Raw genomic sequence first — 21,898 nt, 5'->3', positions numbered from 1 at the left:
AATAGAAATGATGACGAAGTACAGAGACTGAATCCAAGAACATTCCAAAGGAGGTTGGGAAGGTAAGAAAGATCAGCAAGAGGATGTGATTTAAAAAAAAAAAAAAAAAAGTGGGGCGCCGGGGTGGCTCGGTGGGTTTAAATATATATATATATATATATAAAATTTAAATAAATAAATATATAAAATATATAGCTTTGCCCCTTTACTTAGCAATGCATTTTGGAGCTTTTTTCATAAATTTGTTTTACATACTAAAAATATTCCTTGGAATGGATGTATCATACTCTGTTTAACTTCTCCTGTATAGATTAACATTTGTTTTTATAATTTTCTCCTCTAACTTTTATAGTTTTTGTCTTATCCAATTCCACGATCTATCTGGATTTATTTTGTGTGTATAATTCAAGAGATAGCTCTAATCTTATATTTTTGTAAATGCTATTTATTGAATAATCTGTGCTTTGCCACACTGATATAAAATAACAGCTCTAACATATGATGTATTTATAAGTTCTCTTATATTCCCTTAATTTGTGATTCTTCTGATAATACTATTCTGCCTTAATTAGTATAGTTTATTGGAACTTTTTTTTTAAGATTTTATTTATTTATTTACCAGAGAGAGAGAGAGAGAGAGAGAGAGCAAGCACAGGCAAGCCGAGTGGCCGCAGAGGCAGAGGGAGAAGCAGGCTCCCCACTGGGCAAGGAGCCCGATGTGGGACTTGATCCCCGGATGCTGGGATCATGACCTGAGCTGAAGGCAGCCGCTTAACCAACTGAGCCACGCAGGCGTCCCTTATTGGAACTTTTTAAATCTAGTAGAGAAATTCCCCCAAAGTTCTTATTTATTGAGAATTTTCTTAACATCATGTATTTTCTCTTTCAAAGGGGTTTTACTTATTTATGTATTTTTAAAAGAGTGATAATTTTACTTTAATTGCTCTACCATTAGACATACAGATACAACTTTACTCTTTTTAGAGGCCAGGTTCAGGATTACCGAATGAGTTTCACAAAGGAAGAGCTTTGAGTTAAGCATTGCTTAATGACAGCAGCACAATCATGGTCTGGGGTTGGCAATTCTAGATGGCATGACTCAGTTCACACTTGGTGAACAACATCAGGTAGGAAAGTCAAACAATAAGGCGTTTTGTTTCATATTTTACTAGAGCCCTTCCTCATATTTGTAGTATGGATGCTAAAAGCATAGACAGTCTTTCAAGGAAGGACATAATTTATACCAAAAATGCTTGTTAGATATTAGCAATTTGGAACAATGATAATGTTTGGAGAAGAAATCTTTTATTTATCCAAATAGCTTGCTTAGCGGAGAATTGAAATGCTGATCACATCAAACATTTAATAAGACTTAAATAGGTAAATTTACTTGAATTTTTCATTTAGGATTAAAGTATGTGTAGTTTATAATTCAAATTTATATGAAAAGTCACAAAATGTTTTGTGCTTAGAAAAAATGATATTAAAATTATGCCATTCTCTTTATAATATATGAATCATAATAAACATTGCTGACCAAATTCAAAGTAAAAGCTGATTTAGATGCATGTATTAAATGGATTTTAAATTAAAATATTAATATTCATAAAACAATCTGTTGGGATTTTAATTGGCATACATTGAATTTTTTTTTTAAAGATTTTATTTATTTTATTTGACAGACAGAGATCACAAGTAGGCAGAGAGGCAGGCAGAGAGAGAGGGGAGGAAGCAGGCTCCCCACTGAGCAAAGAGCCCGATGCGGGGCTCCATCCCAGGACCCTGGGATCGTGACCTGAGCCGAAGGCAGAGGCTTTAACCCACTGAGCCACCCAGGCACCCCGGCATACATTGAATTTAAAGATCATTAGGGAGAGAATTGTTGTCTTTAGGATGTCAGTGTATCCTCTCTGAAATATAAATTGTATCTTTATTTATTTGTTGTTGTTTCAGATACTCATGTTAATCTTTCCTAGTTTTCGTTTGGTTTCTTGTCACGATTTTGTAAATTTTTTGTTCCTCATAAGAAATAAGAATTGGGTACCTGTCACATGCTAGTCTTGTGACTGTTTTAGGTACTAGGGATACGAGATTGAACAAAACAAAGCCCCTGCCCTTATCAAGCATATATTCTAATAAGAAGACATCAGGCAATAGAAAAATAAATAAGTAAATATATAATGTTACGTTATAAACAGAAAAAGAAACTAATAAACAGGTGAGTGGAGGGTAAGGTATGTCATGATCAAAGCAAAATTTTTCAAAAATGACTTACCTGTGTTTTTTCCTATCTTCCTCCCCCATATTTCATAATGGTTATTGTGGTTTTAAATAAGATAGTCTAAAGTCCTCTATTTAGGAAGGCATAATGTAGATTGAGATTATTCACTTAGTAGATAGAAATTTGTATCTCTAAAGGAGTAATACCTGTTTGTTTTTCCCAGATGAAATCATTCCAATCAGATTTCACTTAGGTTTAAAGAAATTTAAAAGGAATATTTTTTTTTCCAAAATGTAATGAGGACATACAGATAATCTTGATTCGTCTAATTCTTTCTATTCAGTTCCACAAAGTTCTGTAGGAGGCACTAGAGGATGTAAAATAAGTGAGACACTGTCTATCCCCATTGGGAGGCTTTGATCTAGTGAGGAATTCAGAAGCAATTCCAGAGAACTCTCATGCATATCTGAGAGTGACAGATTCCTGGCCCATAGACCATAATCAACTATGATTGTGAATTTTTGAAAAAATGAATGAAAGAAGTGATAAATGATGAATGTCTAAACCAAATACTGCTATGACTAGAAGAGAGAATAAGTTTTCATAACTAAAGGATGAAGGAGAGCTTTCTAAAAGAGGAGATGTTTGGTCTTCGTTGAGAAAGATGAATTAGTAGGGAAGGACATTTTGAGAACTTTGTAGAAAGGAGGCACAGAGGCAGAAACTATGTGGCTTGTTCTGAATAAAACAAGTCCATGTGGATATATAACTGAGAGTGAGTTGAGAATGAGAGTGTTGGAAACAGAAAATATCACTGAAAAACAAATTAGGACCAGACTGTGAGAGCCATGAATGCTAATGTGGTGTGACAGAATATTATTCAGTGGGAGACAAAATATATTTCATTTTGTTCCATAAAAATATCTCTTGTGTATTGGTTTAATGCAAAGGAATTTCATACACTCATCTACATTTCTGAAAGGTAGTAGTTTTTGGCATTATAGAGCATAGATTGACATGGAGCTAGATCAGGGACAGGGAGACTAGTTAAGATATAGTTCTAAAAGTTCAGATCAAGACTACATTGGAAAAGAACACTAGGAGAAGAATAAACAATAAATAACCTAAGTAGGTAAATTAAATAGGGAGCCAGAAGAAAGCTTGCTAAAAGATGAAAGTTCAGCAAAGACTTGAAAGAGGTAATTGAGTTACCAAGTGAATAGCTAAGGGGGTTGGGGGGCGGGACTCATTCCACACCAGAGGAACAAGTTGGCATATTTTTTTTCAAAGACTGTATTTATTTGACAGAGAGCACAAGCAGGGGGAGTGGCAGGCAGAGGGAGACGGAGAGGGAGAAGCAGGCTTCCTGCTGAGAATGGAGCAGGACTCAATGGGGAGCTGCACTTGGTGCTCCATCCCAGGATCCCAGGATCATGACCTGAGCGAAAGGCAGATGCTAAACCTACCTAGCCAACCAGGTGCCCTCAACCTGGCATATTTGAGGAATAGCAAGAAGCCAGAGTGGAGTTCAAGAAGAATAGTAGGAGAGGAGCTCAGAGAGGCAATAGCTCTGGGTGGAGAATAGTGATCGTGTAGAGAGCTGCATAGGATATCATAAGTCTTATTCTAAGTGAAATGGGAATCAGGAAGTTAACAGTAAGCAGATGGGTGGTACACATCAGTTAGAATAATTTGAAATGAGTTTATTCACAAAGAGGCTATTTACAAAGATGTGGGTGTAGGAGGATCGTAGGATATAGTGTAAAAATCTAAGACTTACCAAAGAAAATTCCAAAGCTTTGAGATACGTATTTTGCTATTTTAGAGAATTGAAAATTTTACAAGAGAGTGAAACAGAACAAGGTGTGAAATGATGCCAGAGATGTAGTCAAAAGCAGATCACGTTAAGGAACAATGTCTTAATCTTTCTTTTTCAAGTTTTTATTTAAATTCCAGGGGCACCTGGGTGGCTCAGTGGGTTAAAGCCTCTGCCTTCAGCTCAGGTCATGATCCCGGGGTCCTGGGATGGAGCCCCACATCGGGCTTTCTGCTCAGCGGGGAGCCTGCTTCCCCCCCTCTCTCTGCCTGCCTCTCTGCCTACTTGTGATCTCTGTCTGTCCAATAAATAAATAAATAAATTTTTAAAATTCCATTTAGTTATGATTGCAATCTAATATTAGTTTCAGGTGTACAATACAGTGCTAGAAGACTTCCTTACAACACCTAGTGCTCATCCTAACAAGTGCCCTTCTTAATCCCTATCACCTATTTAACCCATCCACCTCCATTCTGGTAACCATCAGTTTGTTCTCTGTATTAAGAGTCTATTTCTTGGTTTTCAGTCTGAAAGGAGAAGAAGAACCTGTTAAATCGGGTAGTGAACTGATGAGGTTTATATTCTAAAAGATTGGGCGCCTAGGTGGCTCAGTGGGTTAAGCCGCTGCCTTCGGCTCAGGTCATGATCTCAGGGTTCTGGGATTGAGTCCCGCATGGGGCTTTCTGCTCAGCAGGGGGACCTGCTTCCCTTCCTCTCTCTCTTCCTGCCTCTCTGCCTACTTGTGATCTCTCTCTGTCAAATAAATAAATAAAATCTTTAAAAAATGTAAAAATAAATATATTCTAAAAGATCACTTTGCCTTATTGAAACTGAAATAAAAAGGAGCAAGAGTGTGTGTTGATAATTAGTCAAGAGGCTTTCATAGCAGTTTCATAGCACAGTAGTTTGGGATGGTGGAAATAGAGAATATGAATGGATTTGAGGAATATTTAGGGGAAAAATAAATATTTAGGGGAATTTCTTTTTTTCTTTTTTTTTATTTAGGGGAATTTCTAAAATAAGCTATATATGAGGAAGTGTCAGAAGATTTCTGAATTTTTTGACTCAAGTAAATGAATAAATGTTGTTGCCAGTCATGAAAATAGGAAACTTTAGGATATCTGGTTTTGTGTCATTCAGTTATTTAGATTTTGGACATGTTGATCATCAGGTGCCCATGAAATATCTATTTGGAGATGGTAGTTAGGGTATTCATGATGCAGAATTAGATCTTAGAGAAGAGGTTGAAGGTATAATTTAGGAATTGGAGTAGCTTGAATGGTGTCTCCCAAAAGTCACATCAACTCAGAACTTCAGAATGTGACCTTGTTTAGAAATAGGGTATTTATAGATGTGATTAGTTAGGATAAGGTCATACTGGAATAGGGTGGGCCTTAAATCCAGTGGTGAATGTCCTTATAAAAAGAGGTGAGAATGCAGAGAGACACAGAGGGAATGGTACAGCTACAAGCCAAGGAATGCCAAGGATTGCCAACAACCATCAGAGGCCAGAAAGGGGCAAGGAAAGGATTCTTCCCTAGATCTACTTCAAAGAGAGCATGGCCCAGCCCACACCTTGATTTCAGATTTCTAGCCTCCAGAACTGTGAGAGAATACCTTTCTGTTGCTTTAAGCTACCAAGTATATAGTAATTTGTTATAGCAGCCCTAGGAAATTACTAAAGGAATATTCAGTGTATATTGAGATATAGGTAAGATTGCCTAGGGAAAGCATACAGATAAAGCAGGGGTTACACACTGGCTCTCACGTGGGTGCCCCCCGACTCATTTTGGGCAAGTTTGACTGTTGTATTATGCCCACATTATGCTTTAAATAACAGTAAGACTGACCAAATGAGATATTTAGTTACTATACAAATTGATTAGTACTTATTTTATTCTATCTAGCTGCTTCATACATTTATATACCAACTGAAATCATTTGAGTTTGAATTGGTCTTCAAAAAAGCATAAAGGGGAGATAGGAATAATCCTTATGAACATTAAGTAGACACAAAATAACAAACTATCAGGGGATATGAAGAGCATTAGACACAAGTAAGAGAGCATGCATGGTATCATGGAACCAGAGGGAGAGAATATTATAAAAGGAGTATCAGAACCTCCTGAAAATCCACAGTAAGAAAAATACCCATTAGGTTTTGTCTCATAGATGCTAGTGGTGAGGGAAACAAGAACTATTGGAATGACATGGTTAGATGTGTCTATTTTAAAAAGATAATGTTCTTCTTAATATAAAGGATATATATAAAGAATGGACAAGATAAAAGGAAAGAGAAATGGAGAATTAGTAAGTAGGTATTACATTTACCCAGTCATGAGCTAATGAAGATAGAAAAAGAAAAGCAGGTATAATTAAAAGGTTGTATATATAAGAACTTAGGGATTAAAGGAAAGAATAATAGAAGATGGTTCTTAAGTTAAAACTTGCTTAATTAAGATAATATTACTAACACAGGAAGGAAGAACTAGTAGGAAGAACTAGTAGAAGCTCTCCCTTTATGAGATTAATGGATTTCTAAAGCCAACAAAAAAGAAATTGGATAAAAGAAAAAAAAATGAGTCGTCATCTATTCCAAAATTATCATTTAAAGATATCCTGAAATGATCCTAGGGAAAAGCAACTGGTAAGAGAAGTTAATGCTCAGTGTGACTAGATTTAAATGTATGAACAGAGTTAACTAAGGGATTGATACATAACAGTAGAAACCTCGAGCTCTGTGACTTTGATTCGGGACATAGAAGTGAGCCTCCTTCTTCAATGCAGTCAGAATGAAGCTGCTGAAATGGATTCCAAAGATAATATTGAACCTGTACTTGAAAGGCTTTGTTTGACTTTGAGGATGTCCTGCCTTTCTAACAGTTGTTTGCACTTAATTTTTAAAAAGGAGCAGAGCTGTGAGGTCACCATGACCTCAACCACAGAGGAAACTGTGATGTAGATTCAGAAAACTTCAAGGAGATTCCACAACCACGAGGTGTCCCAAGGAAAGAGGCTTTGATGGGATTTTACATAACCCTGAACCAAGGCTGGCAATTGCTATAAACTGTAAAAGCCCTAGGATCTTAGGTGTTTTGGCTAAAGATTCAGGGAGCCATATATATCGACTAACATTGTGCTTCTGCTATCACAGTTATACAGGGTTGGAGAGGAAGCTCCCTTATATGCAATAAGTATCCTTCTGTAGGCCTTTATTGTAGTGGAAAAGATAGCTCCGGGCCCTTAGGAACACCATAGCCATTCTTTACTCTCAATACCTTCATCAATACAAGTTAGTGAACATGCAATAAAAAACCATCTTTTACTAGTCTCCGTTTTTCTAATGATAGCCCCATGTGCTCAGTCACCTCTGCTGTTGGCTTCCATATTTGTGTCATCTGAAATGAAGAGGGATACCAGAGGTCAAATGTATCCCTGCCTTCATCTTCCCTTTATTACTAGAAATCTGGGAATCCCAGAACTCAGTATTCCTCTGAATAATTCCCACCTATCATACCTCTGCAATACACTTACAGCTTTACCACTGTCTACGGACTGCCAAGACTAATCCCATCATACCTTTGATCTCTATTCCTGACTATAAGAAACAATGGCTGGGGGAAAGGGAAAATATAGCTTTTTTATTGGTTAGCACCTTTCCTAACTATTCTGAGTAAAATAACACAAACCCATCTCTCTAGCCCCTTATGCTTTATAGTAAGATCTAGATATTACCATTTTGGTTAGAAATGATTAGAAATAGAAATTGGTTAGAAGAATAAAAAACCTTGTAGTAATTTCTTTTATTTAGTAGTAATCATGTCTCATTCAAATTGTAAAGCCTTAAGTAAGACTCAAACTGCTATTTCAAGTCATTTTGGAAATAGAGGAAGTAGTCCAAGGTCCCCAGAACCTGGAAGGGCTTTAAGGCTCCAGAATTCTTGTGCATGTGTAGTTGAAATTGTTTATATAGCTTGGTGGTTAAGAGCATGGCTTCTGGAGTCCCTCCGATTGCCTCTGTTTAAACCCTATCCCACCATGTGCTTGATTTTGCAACTTAGACAATTTACTTAACCAGCCTATGCTTAGTTTCCCTAGCTAAGCCATGAGAATAATAGTGTACCTACTTCATAGAGTTGCTGTAGTTAATACATTTGAAGTATTTACAGTATTACCTCACAATATTAAATGCTGCATAAACATTAGCATTATTATTATTTATATTCCCAGGGAAAGGTCTGTATCTTCCAACTGATGATCAGTAAGGTCTGTTATAAATCTTAATATATGAATGAAAGAAACCACTTTCACAGGCATATGATCTGCATGAAATTTAAACTTTCACTATTTTAATAAAGAGTCATCCTTCATAGCAGCGAAATTTACTTCATGAATTCTACTTCAACATTATTTTCTTTTTGTTTAATTTTTATTTACTTTTTAATCAGTATTTTCTTTTGAAGTGTTTTTATGTTTTCAAAGTTTTAGTTCTATTTTTACTTTTTAACCTAAGTTCTCACAGTCTTGATAAATTTAAGCTCTTATTTTTTAGGCTTGAATTTAAAAAAGAAATTTGTTTTCCTTTTCAAAATCCCTGTGTAATTAGTAGTGCTGCATTAAGGGTTTGAACATCAGCAGATTGCATTCGCAACTCTGTGAGTTAGGCAAAAGATATGTGTGATTAAGCAGTGAATGTTGATTTTTGTTGTTGTTAGTTAAACCATATATGCAACTGAGCCAAACTGCATCACAATTGAAAATATTACAGCCTGTTAATATAATGAAGAAAAAAGAGCTTATACAGCTGCTCTTTTCCTGGAACATGAATATAGTGGCTGAAAAAAAATTGAGGTTTCATCATTATTAGGGATGAATTAATATTGTTCTATAATAAATTATCGCATGTCATTTAATAAATCACTTTTTTAGAAAGTCAGTTCAGCAGTAAATATCCAGTATCTCATTACTTATTTCCTGTAGTTACACTGAACATGAAGAGTACTTCCATTTTAAATTGCTTTTGTTAAATCTTAAAAATAATTTTGGCAATTTGGTTAGTATCAGACCTAAAGCTTAAACACAAAACAGCTGTTGTTGAAAATACCACTTTCATAACATTAATATGCTTTCAATTAACAGATTGGAATGAACTGTTAAACATTACTACCTCCTTGTTTAACTACTGTTTGACTCTCAATGACTGCTTTTCTTTCTCAATAGATTGTTTACTTTAACTGAAAGAGGAAGAATCTTATTTAAATAATCCATATTTTTCCCCCATCTGCAGAAAGTACCCAAGAAAAGTGGGGATTTCCAATGTGCCAGTATTTAAAGGAAGAGAGATGGTGCTGTGGTCGTAATGCCAGAATGTCAGCATGTTTGGTATGATTATGTTTTTTTCTGGACTAAGAGCTTTATCCAGATGTTGAGGAATTTATTATTGTTGGCTAATATCATGAATTAAATGCCAAGTTTTGCAGAGCATCATTATTAATACTTTTGTGCATTGCAAATTTTAAGAAAAAAATGACTTGCCCTTCCAACATTATCTACTACTTTACAATTGGTAACAGTTTATCATTATATGGTTTTACTTATAATTTTTATATATAATTACTTTAATTATCATAGATAATATACCAGCTACCAAGTATTAAATACAGAATTAGTTCAGTGCTTTATTCACAGTTCTGTGCTATGTTTGTGTGTATTTGTAGTAGATCATTTGGTCCCTTAATTTTTTATAGAATGGGAAAAATATTAATAAGCTATCTGGAATATGAAGCAACTATCTACTTAAATAAAACTTTTAAAGTGCCTAATTTGGCTAATGCCCTTAGAGCTAGAACACTTTAGCATGTGGTATTTTCTGTTCGTGGGCCTATATTAGTTTACAAAGGATAAAAGCAAGTTAAAAAGTGTAAGTTATTTTTTATCATGAGAAATTTAAAATATGGCTAGTTAATAATGTAGTGTCCAATCCCAAGATAAATTAATTTCTGTGGCCATTATTTTTATTCCAGTTATACAGCAATGTAATAAATAGTACACTAGTGTTCTAGGTCATGGATCCTAGAATTATTTTAGAAATCTATTTATGCTCAAATAATAATTTTTGTAAGTCTTCTTAAATTGCTTTTCTTAGAAATTGTATTGTTCTTTCATTGTGTCTGTTAGTGGTATTTGTTCCAGATCATGTATTTGTGACAGGTCATTCTTAGAATTACTTTGGTTCTAAGAATGCTGGCAACCAGAATTATACCCTTCAGGCACTAAATTAAAATAGCCTCTCCTGGGACACATGGGTGGCTCAGTCAGTTAAGCATCTGCCTTTGGTTCAGGTCGTGATCCCAGGGTCCTAAGATCCAGTCCCACATCAGGCTCCTTGCTCAGTGGGGAGCCTGCTTCTCCCCCTGCTTGTGCTCTCTCTCACTGACAAGTGAGTGAATAAAATCTTAAAAAAAAAAAAAACTAAGAAAAAAAAAATAAAATGAAATAGGCTTTCCTAGGGAATCTCACTAGCCTAAGAGAAAAGACCTAATGATATTGGCATCAGGGATTTTACAATAAAGCAGGACGTATGTCACCTTTATGATGAAGCCCACAATTAACAGTCCTCACTCAAAAGCATAATACCTCTAATCAGGTTTATGATACCCCCATTTTAATTATCAGCAGAGAACCAAGAATCACTAGGTGTCTAAAGAAAGTCTAACATGAAAGAACAGAGATCAGGTAAGCAGAAGAAAAGAAACTTGGAGGAAATGGAGATTAAATAAAATAAAATAATGTAAAATAACTATTAATATCTCTTAGATAAAAGAATATACTGCATTCACAAAACAAAAATGGTTGCTATGAAAATAAACATTCAAAAAAACAAAATGAAACATTTTGAAAAATGAATTTCAGAATATAGAATGTATAGACCACTCTGCACTTAATAACCTTTCCTGACTAATGTCAGCTTCCTATGGAATGCCCCTCTCCTTGGCTCCATCCCAGTCCCTAGCTATCTTGGCCTCTTTTTTGGAGTCCAAGAAACAGGTTTTTTGGTGCATTTTTTTATTGCCTTTTGTACCATACCTGACCTTTTCCACAAGTAATCAAAACCTCGGGGGTTAAAAAAGAGAGAAAGAGACCTTTCTGGTGACACTTTGAGATAAATTGTTAAGGCTGCTAACCAGAGATAAAATTTTAATTAGATTAGTATAATCCTGTCAGCATACTTTAACCCTGATAAAACTGCAAAATATTGTAGATTAGTATGATATGAACACTTGGTTTATTTTCTTCATTATCTTTATTTATTGGCCAAGAAAAATATTAATGTTTGCAAGAAACTTCTTATCACCTACCTGGTTATCTTTTATTATGTCATCATAATTTATGGTTTATATTTCTAAAATCCCTCATCAGCAACACATACTAAAAGTAGTCTTGTTATTGACTACTTTTAACTAATTATACTTATCTAAAAGCAGATATTCTTACCAACACCAAGCAACTTATTAAAAATTCTTGTTTCTTTGTTCAATTCAGTCTTTTAGCAAAAGCTGTAACACAAAAATCTATCTGAAATGAGCACAAACAGTACCGTAAATGAAAATCAGTGTTTTCTTCAATAATAAATTTATTCTGGGCCTCTTGCTGTTTAATAAGAAAATTATATAGTGTCTTTCGCCTGTATTCATAAATCTGTGGCTCTAGATGTTCAGTGAAGGTATCCTTCAAATCAATGGAAAAATTGCCTTTTTTTTCTTTGAACACTTTCTGTGAAGCAACTTTTTATACAGGGAACTCATTTTCTCACTAAATCTTCATGTTGCGAGGGCAGGAGAAGTTAATCAGGGTTTAAAGAACAAGTTTTTGCCTCCTGCTCACTGCTAACTAGCTATACAACTTGTGGTGAGTACTTTACCTTGTCAGTGAGCTTGTACAGCTGCAAAAATTGTGCATACATAGGATAATCTGTAAATTAGTTTTAGAAGTATATGATTCAGCTCTATCTTATAAGTATTATTTATGAGGAATAGCAATCTGAAGCAAAAATGAGTATTTTAAAATTGAATAGGAAATATATGCAGATCTACTTTATTTTACTACTTTGTGTTTGAAATATTTTGATTAGAATTTTTAAAAGAAAGTTAAATATTAACATATCTTAATCTAATTCAGTTATAAAACTATGTAAGTGTGGAAATGTGTGTCTCTTAAAAAATGAAAGTTTTAGAAGCCTCTATTCCGTATTTAAATTATGGCAAGTCTTTCATATATCTCTTTCATATGTGTTGCATTATGAGTATTTATTGGAAATATTAAGAAACATTTTCTAAAAATGTTCTGGATCTTAAATATAAATATAAAACTATCTCTATATAAAATTGTAAAAAATGTATTATTTGTTTTACTGGGCACTTGAACATATGCGAACTTGATTTGAATTTACAGACCAGGCAGATTCCAACTATACATACTTCACTGAACTAAGTTTTCAACTACATTCTGTTCAGTATAACCGTATATAATAAAATACGAAACATGTTTATAAAATAATTAGGTGAAAATAAGTTTAAAATAATATGTAAACATATATATATATATACACACACATACATACATAATAATAGCTTTGGATTAAAAAATAGTAGTTTTGGATTTATTTGATTGTTTTAACTAAACTAAAAGTTATTTCATTTCTTTTCTGTTTTCTTATTTTTTCTAAAATTCAAGGAGTGTATATAGTTGAGCTGTGTTTGTGCTTGTGTACATGACACACACCTATTATAAATCAACCCTAAATTATACAAGTAAACCAGTTAACAATGTTAATGACATTAACATTTTTAAATGTATAAACTTACATGTTGTCACTTAATTAATCTTTTTAAGTGTCACTTTTAAAAACCCTTATATAATATGTTTATAAGTCTTATAAGGTAAGACTAAAAATATGAGCAGTCTCTGTCTTATTTTTTTCTCCAAAGGCATTGGAACGAGTTGCAGTTGGCCAAGGGGTAAGTAAGAATGCTTACTCTAATACAACAGATGGAGATGATAGTTTTCTTAAAGACTGTGTACATGACCTGCTGATGAACTTAAAGCCTGATGACTTTTAATAAATATCACCTCTTCTTTCACCTCTTCATATTCAAATGTATACATTTTCTATAAGTTTACTTGAAAAGAGAAGTGAACTTTCAGAAAAAGTAAATTGAACTTTTAAGAAACCTTCTACATTATATTCTTGTACTAATGTCTCATTTCTTCATAATATACTAAACAGTCTATAAATATTTCTAAAGACTGCTGTTGCTAACTATTAGGCTTTTATAGACTTAGTTCAAGAGGTATATATGGAATAGCATTCAGTTCATTATTTACCTATAGTCCAAAACACACATTTTGTTGTTTAACTTTTTTTCCTTGATTAATCACTAGTTGAAATAGCCAAGTGGGCTTGTACATACAAAAGGAAGTTAAAAGTCTCCCCAAAATATCCATATAATTGCCTTATCCTCTACATTATAATTCATGAAATGTACTAAGAATTTCTAAAAAATTTTTAAGAGTTCTTTTTAAACTTTTCACAAGAGTTTTCTTGTTAGACCTAAATTTTAGAAATCAGTATTTTACTTTTTTAAAAAAGATCATTAATGTAAATTTGTATTTTTTAAAATAATAATAATTTGAAAATGACAACAGCAACAAATACCATTCACTGAGTACTTACTAGGCACAATGCTAAGAACTTTAAAAAAATGTACTCAATACATATCTAAAAGTTGATAAAAACTTATTTTTAAAGGCATTAGAGCATATTTAGGTGTGTGGGCTTTAGTCTCAAACTCCTGGTATATTGCCTATCAACCTGGTGGTTCCTTAGGAATATAGAAGAGGAAAGAGCCTTTATCATAATAATGTTCTTGTGCATTTTTGTGATGTTTTTCAATTTCCCAAGTGCTTACTCATGTTTACAGTCAATCTTATAAGTTGAGTATTATCCCAAACTTGCATGAGAACATGATACACAGCACAAGTTTAATAGTGCATTCTAGCTCCCTTAATTAATTGCAGAGTCACTGACTTCTGGCTTAGTGCCCTTTCCACTAGACCTGTAAAATGCATGCCTAAGATAATATACTTTAAGGATGTGCTCTTTTTGCTCCCTCCCATTTAAGATGCATTAAAGTGTTAAGTTGATTTATCACTTGTGAAGGAAAGAAAGCAAACTCTGAGCCACATCCAGTTTATTCTTGAAATAGTCAGACACACAGTGCGGGGGAGATGTTGATTCCATTCCCGCTTACCCCACTCCATCTTTACCAGGGTGGATAGTCCTGGTTATTCTAGGAATGCACATTTGAAGATACTTCATAACTCTCTTCCCTTTTTCTTAGGAAATAGCTGTAAAGCTCTTATTTACTCAGGATAACTTGGGAATGATGATTTAGTCTATCCTGTTTGTATTTCTGTATGCATTTCTGTGTGATCTCTTATTTAAATGCATTTCTTGGGGTTTTGGGGTTTTTGTTTTTTTTTTTGGTTTTTTATTTGGTCATCTTCAACCAGTTTTTAATGACAGTATAAATAAATATACATTTATTTCTGAATTATCTTGATGCTGTTTATGTCATTTTTTCTCAAATTTTATGTAGGGAATGAAAAGCTTTAATATTTTTTAAAGATTTTACTTATTTATATGACAGAGAGAGAAAGGTCACAAGTAGGCAGAGAGGCAGGCAGAGAGATGGGGAATCAGGCTCCCTGCTGAGCAGAGAGCCCAATGCAGGGCTCCATCCCAGGACCCTGAGATCATGACCTGAGCGGAAGGCAGAGGCTTAAAGCACTGAGCCATCCAGGTGCCCTGGAAAGCTTTATTTTTAAGAGGTTTTTTGTTTTTTGGTTTTTGTTTTGGTTTTTGTTTTTAGAGAGAAAGAAAGAGTGGACGGAAGGGGAGTGGGGAGAAAGAATCCTTAAGCAGGTTCCCCAGTGAGCATGGAGCTGGACAAGGGACTCAATCCCAGGACCCTGAGATCATGACCTGAGCCGAAGTAAAGAGTCACCCTTAAAGACTGAGCCACCAAGGCACACCATATTTTTAAGAGGTTTTTTCCCCAAATGAAGTGCATAATAAAACTAATGATACCTCATCCCTGCTCAAGTGTCCAAGAGGCAAAAAGAGAATCATGGCTTGGTACAGGGACATCTGAGCTAGGCTTCTTCAGTTCAAATACCAGCTTGACTATTTTTAGACTTGCATATAATATTTACATAAAATTAAACTTCCTATTTATTAGATAGCTAACCATATAAAAATTAAGAACTTTGTAAGCCATTTATAATACTGATGCTAATATTTTACTTCATGTAATGTTGTATTTACCAGAATGCCTTAAATATCAATAGAATAATAGGTGTTAATGTATGAAAGGAGATTTCAGCATTTTTGTGAGAAAACTGAAGGGATTTGGGGAAAGTGAGGAACAGACAGATTTTTGGTACTACAAAAAAGAATTACTTAAGATGAGAAAATGCCAAATGAAAAGTATATCCAGAGATGGGAAATTTAGAATGAAATGTTTTGGAGCAGTCTTCCAGAAAAAAAACTTTAGAAATTAGTTTGTTTTAAGTCAATGAGTGGTATTTAGAAAGAAATTTTATATAAGAAGTGTATCTTTTGAAGGATATAAATTTTATAGTGGGCACTCAAGTATGTGTGTATATCTGCTGTCAGGGTGTTATTTTAGGAGCTGAATTGGAGACTGTGGTATTTCTAACCCCATTTATGACTAGAATCACCCTCTCCCCACTATTCCCACCATCCATAAAGAATATACCATGTGTTCTTTCCAAGTGTCCTATCAAGATCCTGCAAGTCAGACATTGCCCAGTGACTTAAGAAGGCAGTGCCATTAGGTGACGAGCGGAGAAATAATAAGGTTAACTCTCAACTCCCAACTTGTGTTTTTTTGTAGTTTCAGCATTAGGGGCCCACAGTGTAGGAACTTGAGGTAAGGTGAGTGGAGAGGCAGTAGGGTTTCTGCCTGAGCACACAGGCAAGATTTTATTTTGTGCTTAACTCCATTGGAATCCAAGCAGATAAAAATAACAGTTTTGTGCACTGAAGGAGACTAGAACTTAAAAAAGGATAACTCAGAAAATATATACTGACCTCTGTCTTTAAAACTTTACGAGTCGGGGCAACTGGGTGGCTTAGTGGATTAAAGCCTCTGCCTTCGGCTCAGGTCATGATCTCAGGTCCTAGGATCGAGCCCCACATCGGGCTCTCTGCTCAGCAGGGAGCCTGCTTCCTCCTTTCTCTCTGCCTGCCTCTCTGCCTACTTGCGATCTCTGTCTGTCAAATAAATAAATAAAATCTTTAAAAAAAAAAAAAAACTTTAGGAGTCACTGCACAGTTTGGAGTTTTGACCTTATTAGTCTTATCAGAACCATTCAATATTGTTGACCTCCCTCTATTCTGGCTCATTTTTCTTTTCTTTTCTGTTTTCTTACCTTTTCTTTCTTTCTTTCTTTCTTTCTTTCTTTCTTTCTTTCTTTCTTTCTTTCTTTTTTTCATTAGTAACTTGGCATGGAACCAGAGTTCTTGCTGATCTTGATATTTCTTTTTTTTTTTTTAATTTTACTATGTTATGTTAGTCACCATACAGTATTTGATATTTTATATTGGATTTACTTATACTGTCAATATTAGGAGGTCTGTGGGGAGGTGGTTGGAGTTTGGGTAACTTTTGTAGTTTTTTAGTTTGATTACCACTTCCATTTTTTCAGTGAAGTGTTTTATGTTATGTATAATACCTTTTTTTTTAACCTCTGCTTCTTCAGAAATACCATCATTCACTGGAACCTTTCTCTTCCGCCATACTCTCTTCCCTTTGGAAAACCTTCACGGACACCTGATCCTAACCTTTCCAAAGAACAAAAAGTATGCCCTTTCAAACTCTAGAGTAGCCAGTGCTATGACCTTTCAGACCTCAGACATATTTTTAGAATGTCCTTAGTTAGAATAGTACCTTCTCTTTCAGGTGTGAATTCTAAGTGATACTATCTCTGTTCTACCGCCATTAGGACAAATCCATGTTCTCTTCTCTTGTGCACTTGTGCTCCCTGACTGCTCTCTTACAGGCTCCAGAAATGATTAGGTGATCCTGAAAGTTTATTTCCACATTTTATTTTTTTTTAATTTTTTATTAATATATAATATATTATTTGCCCCAAGGGTACAGGTCTGTAAAGGCTTATACATTTCACAGCACTCACCATAGCATATACCCTCCGCAATGTCCATAATTCCACCACCCTATCCCTATCCCCCTCACCCCCAGCAACCCTGTTTGTTTTGTGAGATTAAGAGCGTCTTATGGTTTGTCTCCCTCCCGATCCCATCTTGTTTCCTTTTTTCCTTCCCTACCCCCCAAAACCCTCTGCCCTGCCTCTCAAATTCCTCATATCAGAGAGATCATATGATAATTTTCTTTCTCTGACTGACTGATTTCACTGAGCATAATACCCTCTAGTTCCACCCACGTTGTTGCAAATTGGAAGATTTCATTTCTTTTGATGGTTGCATAGTATTCCATCGTATTTCCACATTTCAAATTGAACGGCACTCCATTTGAGCCATTAGCTCATTTTTCTTTAATTTTGCTTTTTCTTCCTCATTCACTGCCATTTCTCTTATAGTTTCTTCTATTTTCCTGCAGAATCACTTCCTCAGTGAGTATTAGTCTCAGGGTTTTAATGTAACTTAGAAAAATTTTTAAAGTATCCTCTGTTTTACAACAGTCAGGTTTCTAACATTCACTTATGGTCCTGATTCTCTAGTATTGATTCGATTTATGTTTTTTGTTTCTCGTGCTCATATGTATTTACATTTTTTTCAGCTGCCTACTGAATCTCTCTTCTTTCGAGCCGTCCTTCAGGATATTATTAAAGAATGCTATGGCATCACCAAATGGTATGAAAATTTTAATAAGAGTAACTGTGTTGTCTTGTAAGTGAAGCGACTTTTAGCCCAGGTGAATTTATTCAGGGTCTCTATTACTGGTAGAAGAAGCTTTGAATCTGAGCATAATGTCAGTAGTAATAAAGAAGTATGCAGCAACTGTATCTTAGGTTAATCATTATTAAAGTGGGGACTCTAATGATTCCTTTTTGTTCTGAAAAGTTGGTGTCATGATAAAGTAGTCTGTGTCTATTGTAATTTAGAATTTTAGAAGCACTGAAATGTTATATGTAAGTAATTCATTGTATAGACAAAGAGTCAGGGATGGGAGAATCTTTCCATAATACATTGGTTCAGTAACTGTTATACTCAAGCTTACATTTGCAATTCTGGCAAATTTCAACAATATGCTCTTGCTAATTACAATTTTAGGATTCTGATAACCATTTGGTTGCAATAGGATTACTCTTCAAGTTAAAATAGGACAATTTTGGGGCACCTGGGTGGCTCAGTTGTTAAGCATGTGCCTTTGGCTCAGGTCATGATCCCAGGGTCCTGGGATTGAGCCCCACATCGGGCTCCCTGCTCGGTGGGAACCCTTCTTCTCCCTCTCCCTCTGCTGCTCCTCTTGCTTGTGTTCCCTCTCTCGCTGTGTCTCTCTCTGTCAAATAAATAAAATCTTTAAAAAATAAAATAAAATAGGACAATTTTAAGGTTCTCGAAAACAAATTCGTACCTATTAACAGAGATAGAAACTACTTTTAGATTAGTTATTATTTCTCTGTAAGAGAGAAAATAACCTTTTTTTACTGATAGAAATTGTGACGTATAAATACATACATACATTAGTTTAAACTATCATTTCTATGTAGATAACTCCCAGAACTGATTACAGACTCCATGTCCTTTCCCAATCTTCAGAATTGTCTATAAGTGAATTTCTTATGCTTTCCTGCGAAGTAGTTCTTTCTCTGGAGTTCACCACAAGATACCAGCCTGCTTGAAAAAAGTCACATAATTTTGCAAATTTATGTCCACTCAAATATTGACTGTCTGCCTCTTTTGAGACCTCAAATCTCTTTATAATTTTTTTATTCTCCTAATGACAACTTAAAATTGTCTCCATTCTTTTGTGAATCTTTCTTCTCACTTGAAAATTGAACACCCTCCAGCCCTCCATGTTCCTGCCTTCTTTTACTACTCAGAAGATAGATAATATGTATTATAAGACTTCTTTCATTCCAGAGCCTGACTGACCTTTCAGTCACATTTGACCATTTGATAATTGTTTTTTTTCCAAACGCTTGTCCTCCTTCTCTTCCATTAAGTTGCATTCTGAGTTTCTTTTTCCTGCTGTGCACAGTCTTCTATTTAATGAAAGATTCTTCCTCTTACTTGTCTCCTATGTATAGCTAGACATTCTCTAATATATATATATTTATTATGTTATGTTAGTCTATCATTACAGTCCATCATTAGTTTTTGATGTAGTGTTCCGTGATTCGTTGTTTGTGTATAACACCTAGTGCCCCATGCAATACATGCCCTCCTTATACCTATCACCAGGCTAACCTATCCCCCGACCCCTCTCCTCTCCAAAACCCTCAGTTTGTTTCTTGGAGTCCATAGCCTCTCATCATCCATCTCCCCTTAGGATTTCCCCCCTTCATTTCTCCCTTCCTTCTCCTAATGCCCACCATGCTATTTGTTATGTTCCACAAATAAGTGAAACTGAATGATAATTGACTATCTCTGCTCCACTTATTTCACTTAGCATAATCTTCTTCAGTCCCATCCATGTTGATGCAAAAGTTGGGTATTCATCCTTTCTGGTGGCTGAGTAATATTCCATTGTATATATGGACCACATCTTCTTTATCCATTCATGTATTGAAAGGCATCTTGGCTCTTTCCAAAGTTTGGCTGTTGTGGCCATTGCTGTTATAAACATTGGGGTACATATGGCCCTTCTTTTCACTGCATCTGTATCTTTGAGGTAAATACCCAGCAGTGCAATTGCTGGGTCATAGGGTAGCACTATTTTTAATTTTTTGAGGAAAGGCCACACTGTTTTCCGAAGTGCCTATACCAGCTTGTATTCCCACTAACAGCCTAATAGAGTTTCCCTTTCTCTACAGCCTCCAACACTTGTTGTTTCTTGCCTTTTCAATTTTTGCTGTTCTAACTAGTGTAAGGTGGTATCTCAATGAGGTTTTGATTTGAATTTCCCTAATGACTGATAATGATGAACATTTTTTCATTTGTCTGTTAGCCATTTGTATGTCTTATTTGGAGAAATGTCTGTTCATGTCTTCCGTCCATTTTTTTTAACTTGGTTATTTGGTTTTGGGTGTTGAGTTTGAGAAGTTCTTTATAGATCCTGGATATCAGCCCCTTATCTGTAGTGTCATTTGCAAATATTGTCTCTCATTCTGTGGGTTGCCTCTTTGTTTTGTGGACTGTTTCCTTTGCTGTGCAGAAGGTTTTTAAAGTTGATTTTCGCTTTTGTTTCCCTTTCCTTTGGAGATGTATCTTGAAAGAAGCCATTGTGGCTGATGTCGAAGAGGTTACTGCCTATGTTCTACTCTAGGATTTTGATAGATTCCTGTCTCACACTGAGGTCTTTCATCCATTTTGAGTTTATCTTTGTGTATGGTGTAAGAGAATGGTCAAGTTTCATTCTTCTATACATTGCTATCCAATTTTCCCAGCACCATTTATTGAAAAGACTCTCTTTTTTCCATTAGATATTTTTTCCTGTTTTGTCAAAGATAATTTGACCATGGAGTTGGGCGTCCATATCTCAGCTGTCTATTCTGTTCCATTGGTTTATGTGTCTGTTTTTGTGCCACTACCATGCTGTCTTGGTGGTCACAGCTTTGTAATATAGCTTGAAATCAGACAACATGATGCCCCCAGCTTTGTTTTTCCTTTTCCACATTTCCTTGGTGATTCGGGGTCTTTTCTGTTTCCATACAAATGTTAAGATTGTTCTAGCACTTTGAAAAATGCTATTGGTATTTTGATCATGTTGGCATTGAAAGTGTAGATTGCTCTGAGCAGCATTGACATTTTAACAATGTTTATTCTTCTGATCCATGAGCATGGAATGTTTTTCCATCTTTTTGTGTCTTCTTCAGTCTCTTTAATGAGCATTCTATAGTTCCTATAGTATAGTTCATATAGTTTCTTTGGTTTATTTCAAGGTATCTTACATTTTTGGTGCTGTTATAAATGGAATCGATTCTCTAATTGCTCTTTGTACAGTTACATTTTTAACTTCTAAGAAATCAACTGATTTCTTACTTGATTGTATCCTGCCACATTACTGAATTGCTGTATGAGTTCTAGTAATTTAGGGGTGAAGTCTTTTGGGTTTTCCACATAAAGTATCATGTTATCTGTGAAGAGACAGAGTTTGACTTCTTCTTTGCCAATCTGAATACCTTTTATTTCTTTTTGTTGTCTGATTGCTGTTGCTAGGACCTCTAGTATTATGTTGAATAATAGTGGCGAGAGTGGGCACCCTTGTCATGTTTCTGATCTTAAGAGAAAAAGCTCTCAGCTTTTCCCCATTGAGAACAATATTTGCTGGGGGTTTTTCATAAAACTTTTATGAAGTTGAGGAATGTTTCCTCTATCTCTGTACTCTGAATAGTTTTAATCAGGAAAGGATGCTGTATTTTGTCAGATGTTTTCTCTGTATCAATTGAGAGGACCATGTCGTTCTCGTCTCTTCTTTTATTTATGTGTTTTATCACATTGATTTATTTGCAAATGTTGAACCACTTTTGCATCCCAGGGATAAATCCCACCTAGTCTGGTGGATAATCCTTTTAATGTACTGTTGGATCCTATCATCTAGGATTTTGTTGATAATTTTGGCATCCATATT

The 21,898-nt window shown here is 35.0% G+C and overlaps 1 protein-coding gene across 10 annotated transcripts in view; it reads left to right on the top strand.

Moving 5' to 3' along the window:
* Nucleotides 1–21,898, top strand: part of METTL25 (methyltransferase like 25) — a gene marked incomplete at its 5' end in the record, with an annotated part of 146,225 nt that overhangs the window by 57,140 nt on the left and 67,187 nt on the right. For all 10 annotated transcript variants that reach the window (XR_014314601.1, XR_014314602.1, XR_014314603.1 and 7 more), the window contains 3 exons: nt 9,325–9,419; nt 13,025–13,054; nt 17,942–18,015. Coding sequence is in view for 3 of the 10 variants with exons in the window: in XM_082742781.1 (XP_082598907.1) it covers nt 9,325–9,419; nt 13,025–13,054; nt 17,942–18,015 (199 nt within the window). The remainder of the gene's footprint in view (nt 1–9,324; nt 9,420–13,024; nt 13,055–17,941; nt 18,016–21,898) is intronic.

This window comes from Mustela nivalis (assembly GCF_964662115.1).
Source record: "Mustela nivalis genome assembly, chromosome: 7".
NCBI classification, from domain to species: Eukaryota; Metazoa; Chordata; class Mammalia; order Carnivora; family Mustelidae; genus Mustela; species Mustela nivalis.
The sequence above is the reverse complement of the archived record's forward strand: the minus strand, read 5'-3'. Positions and strand labels throughout refer to the sequence as shown.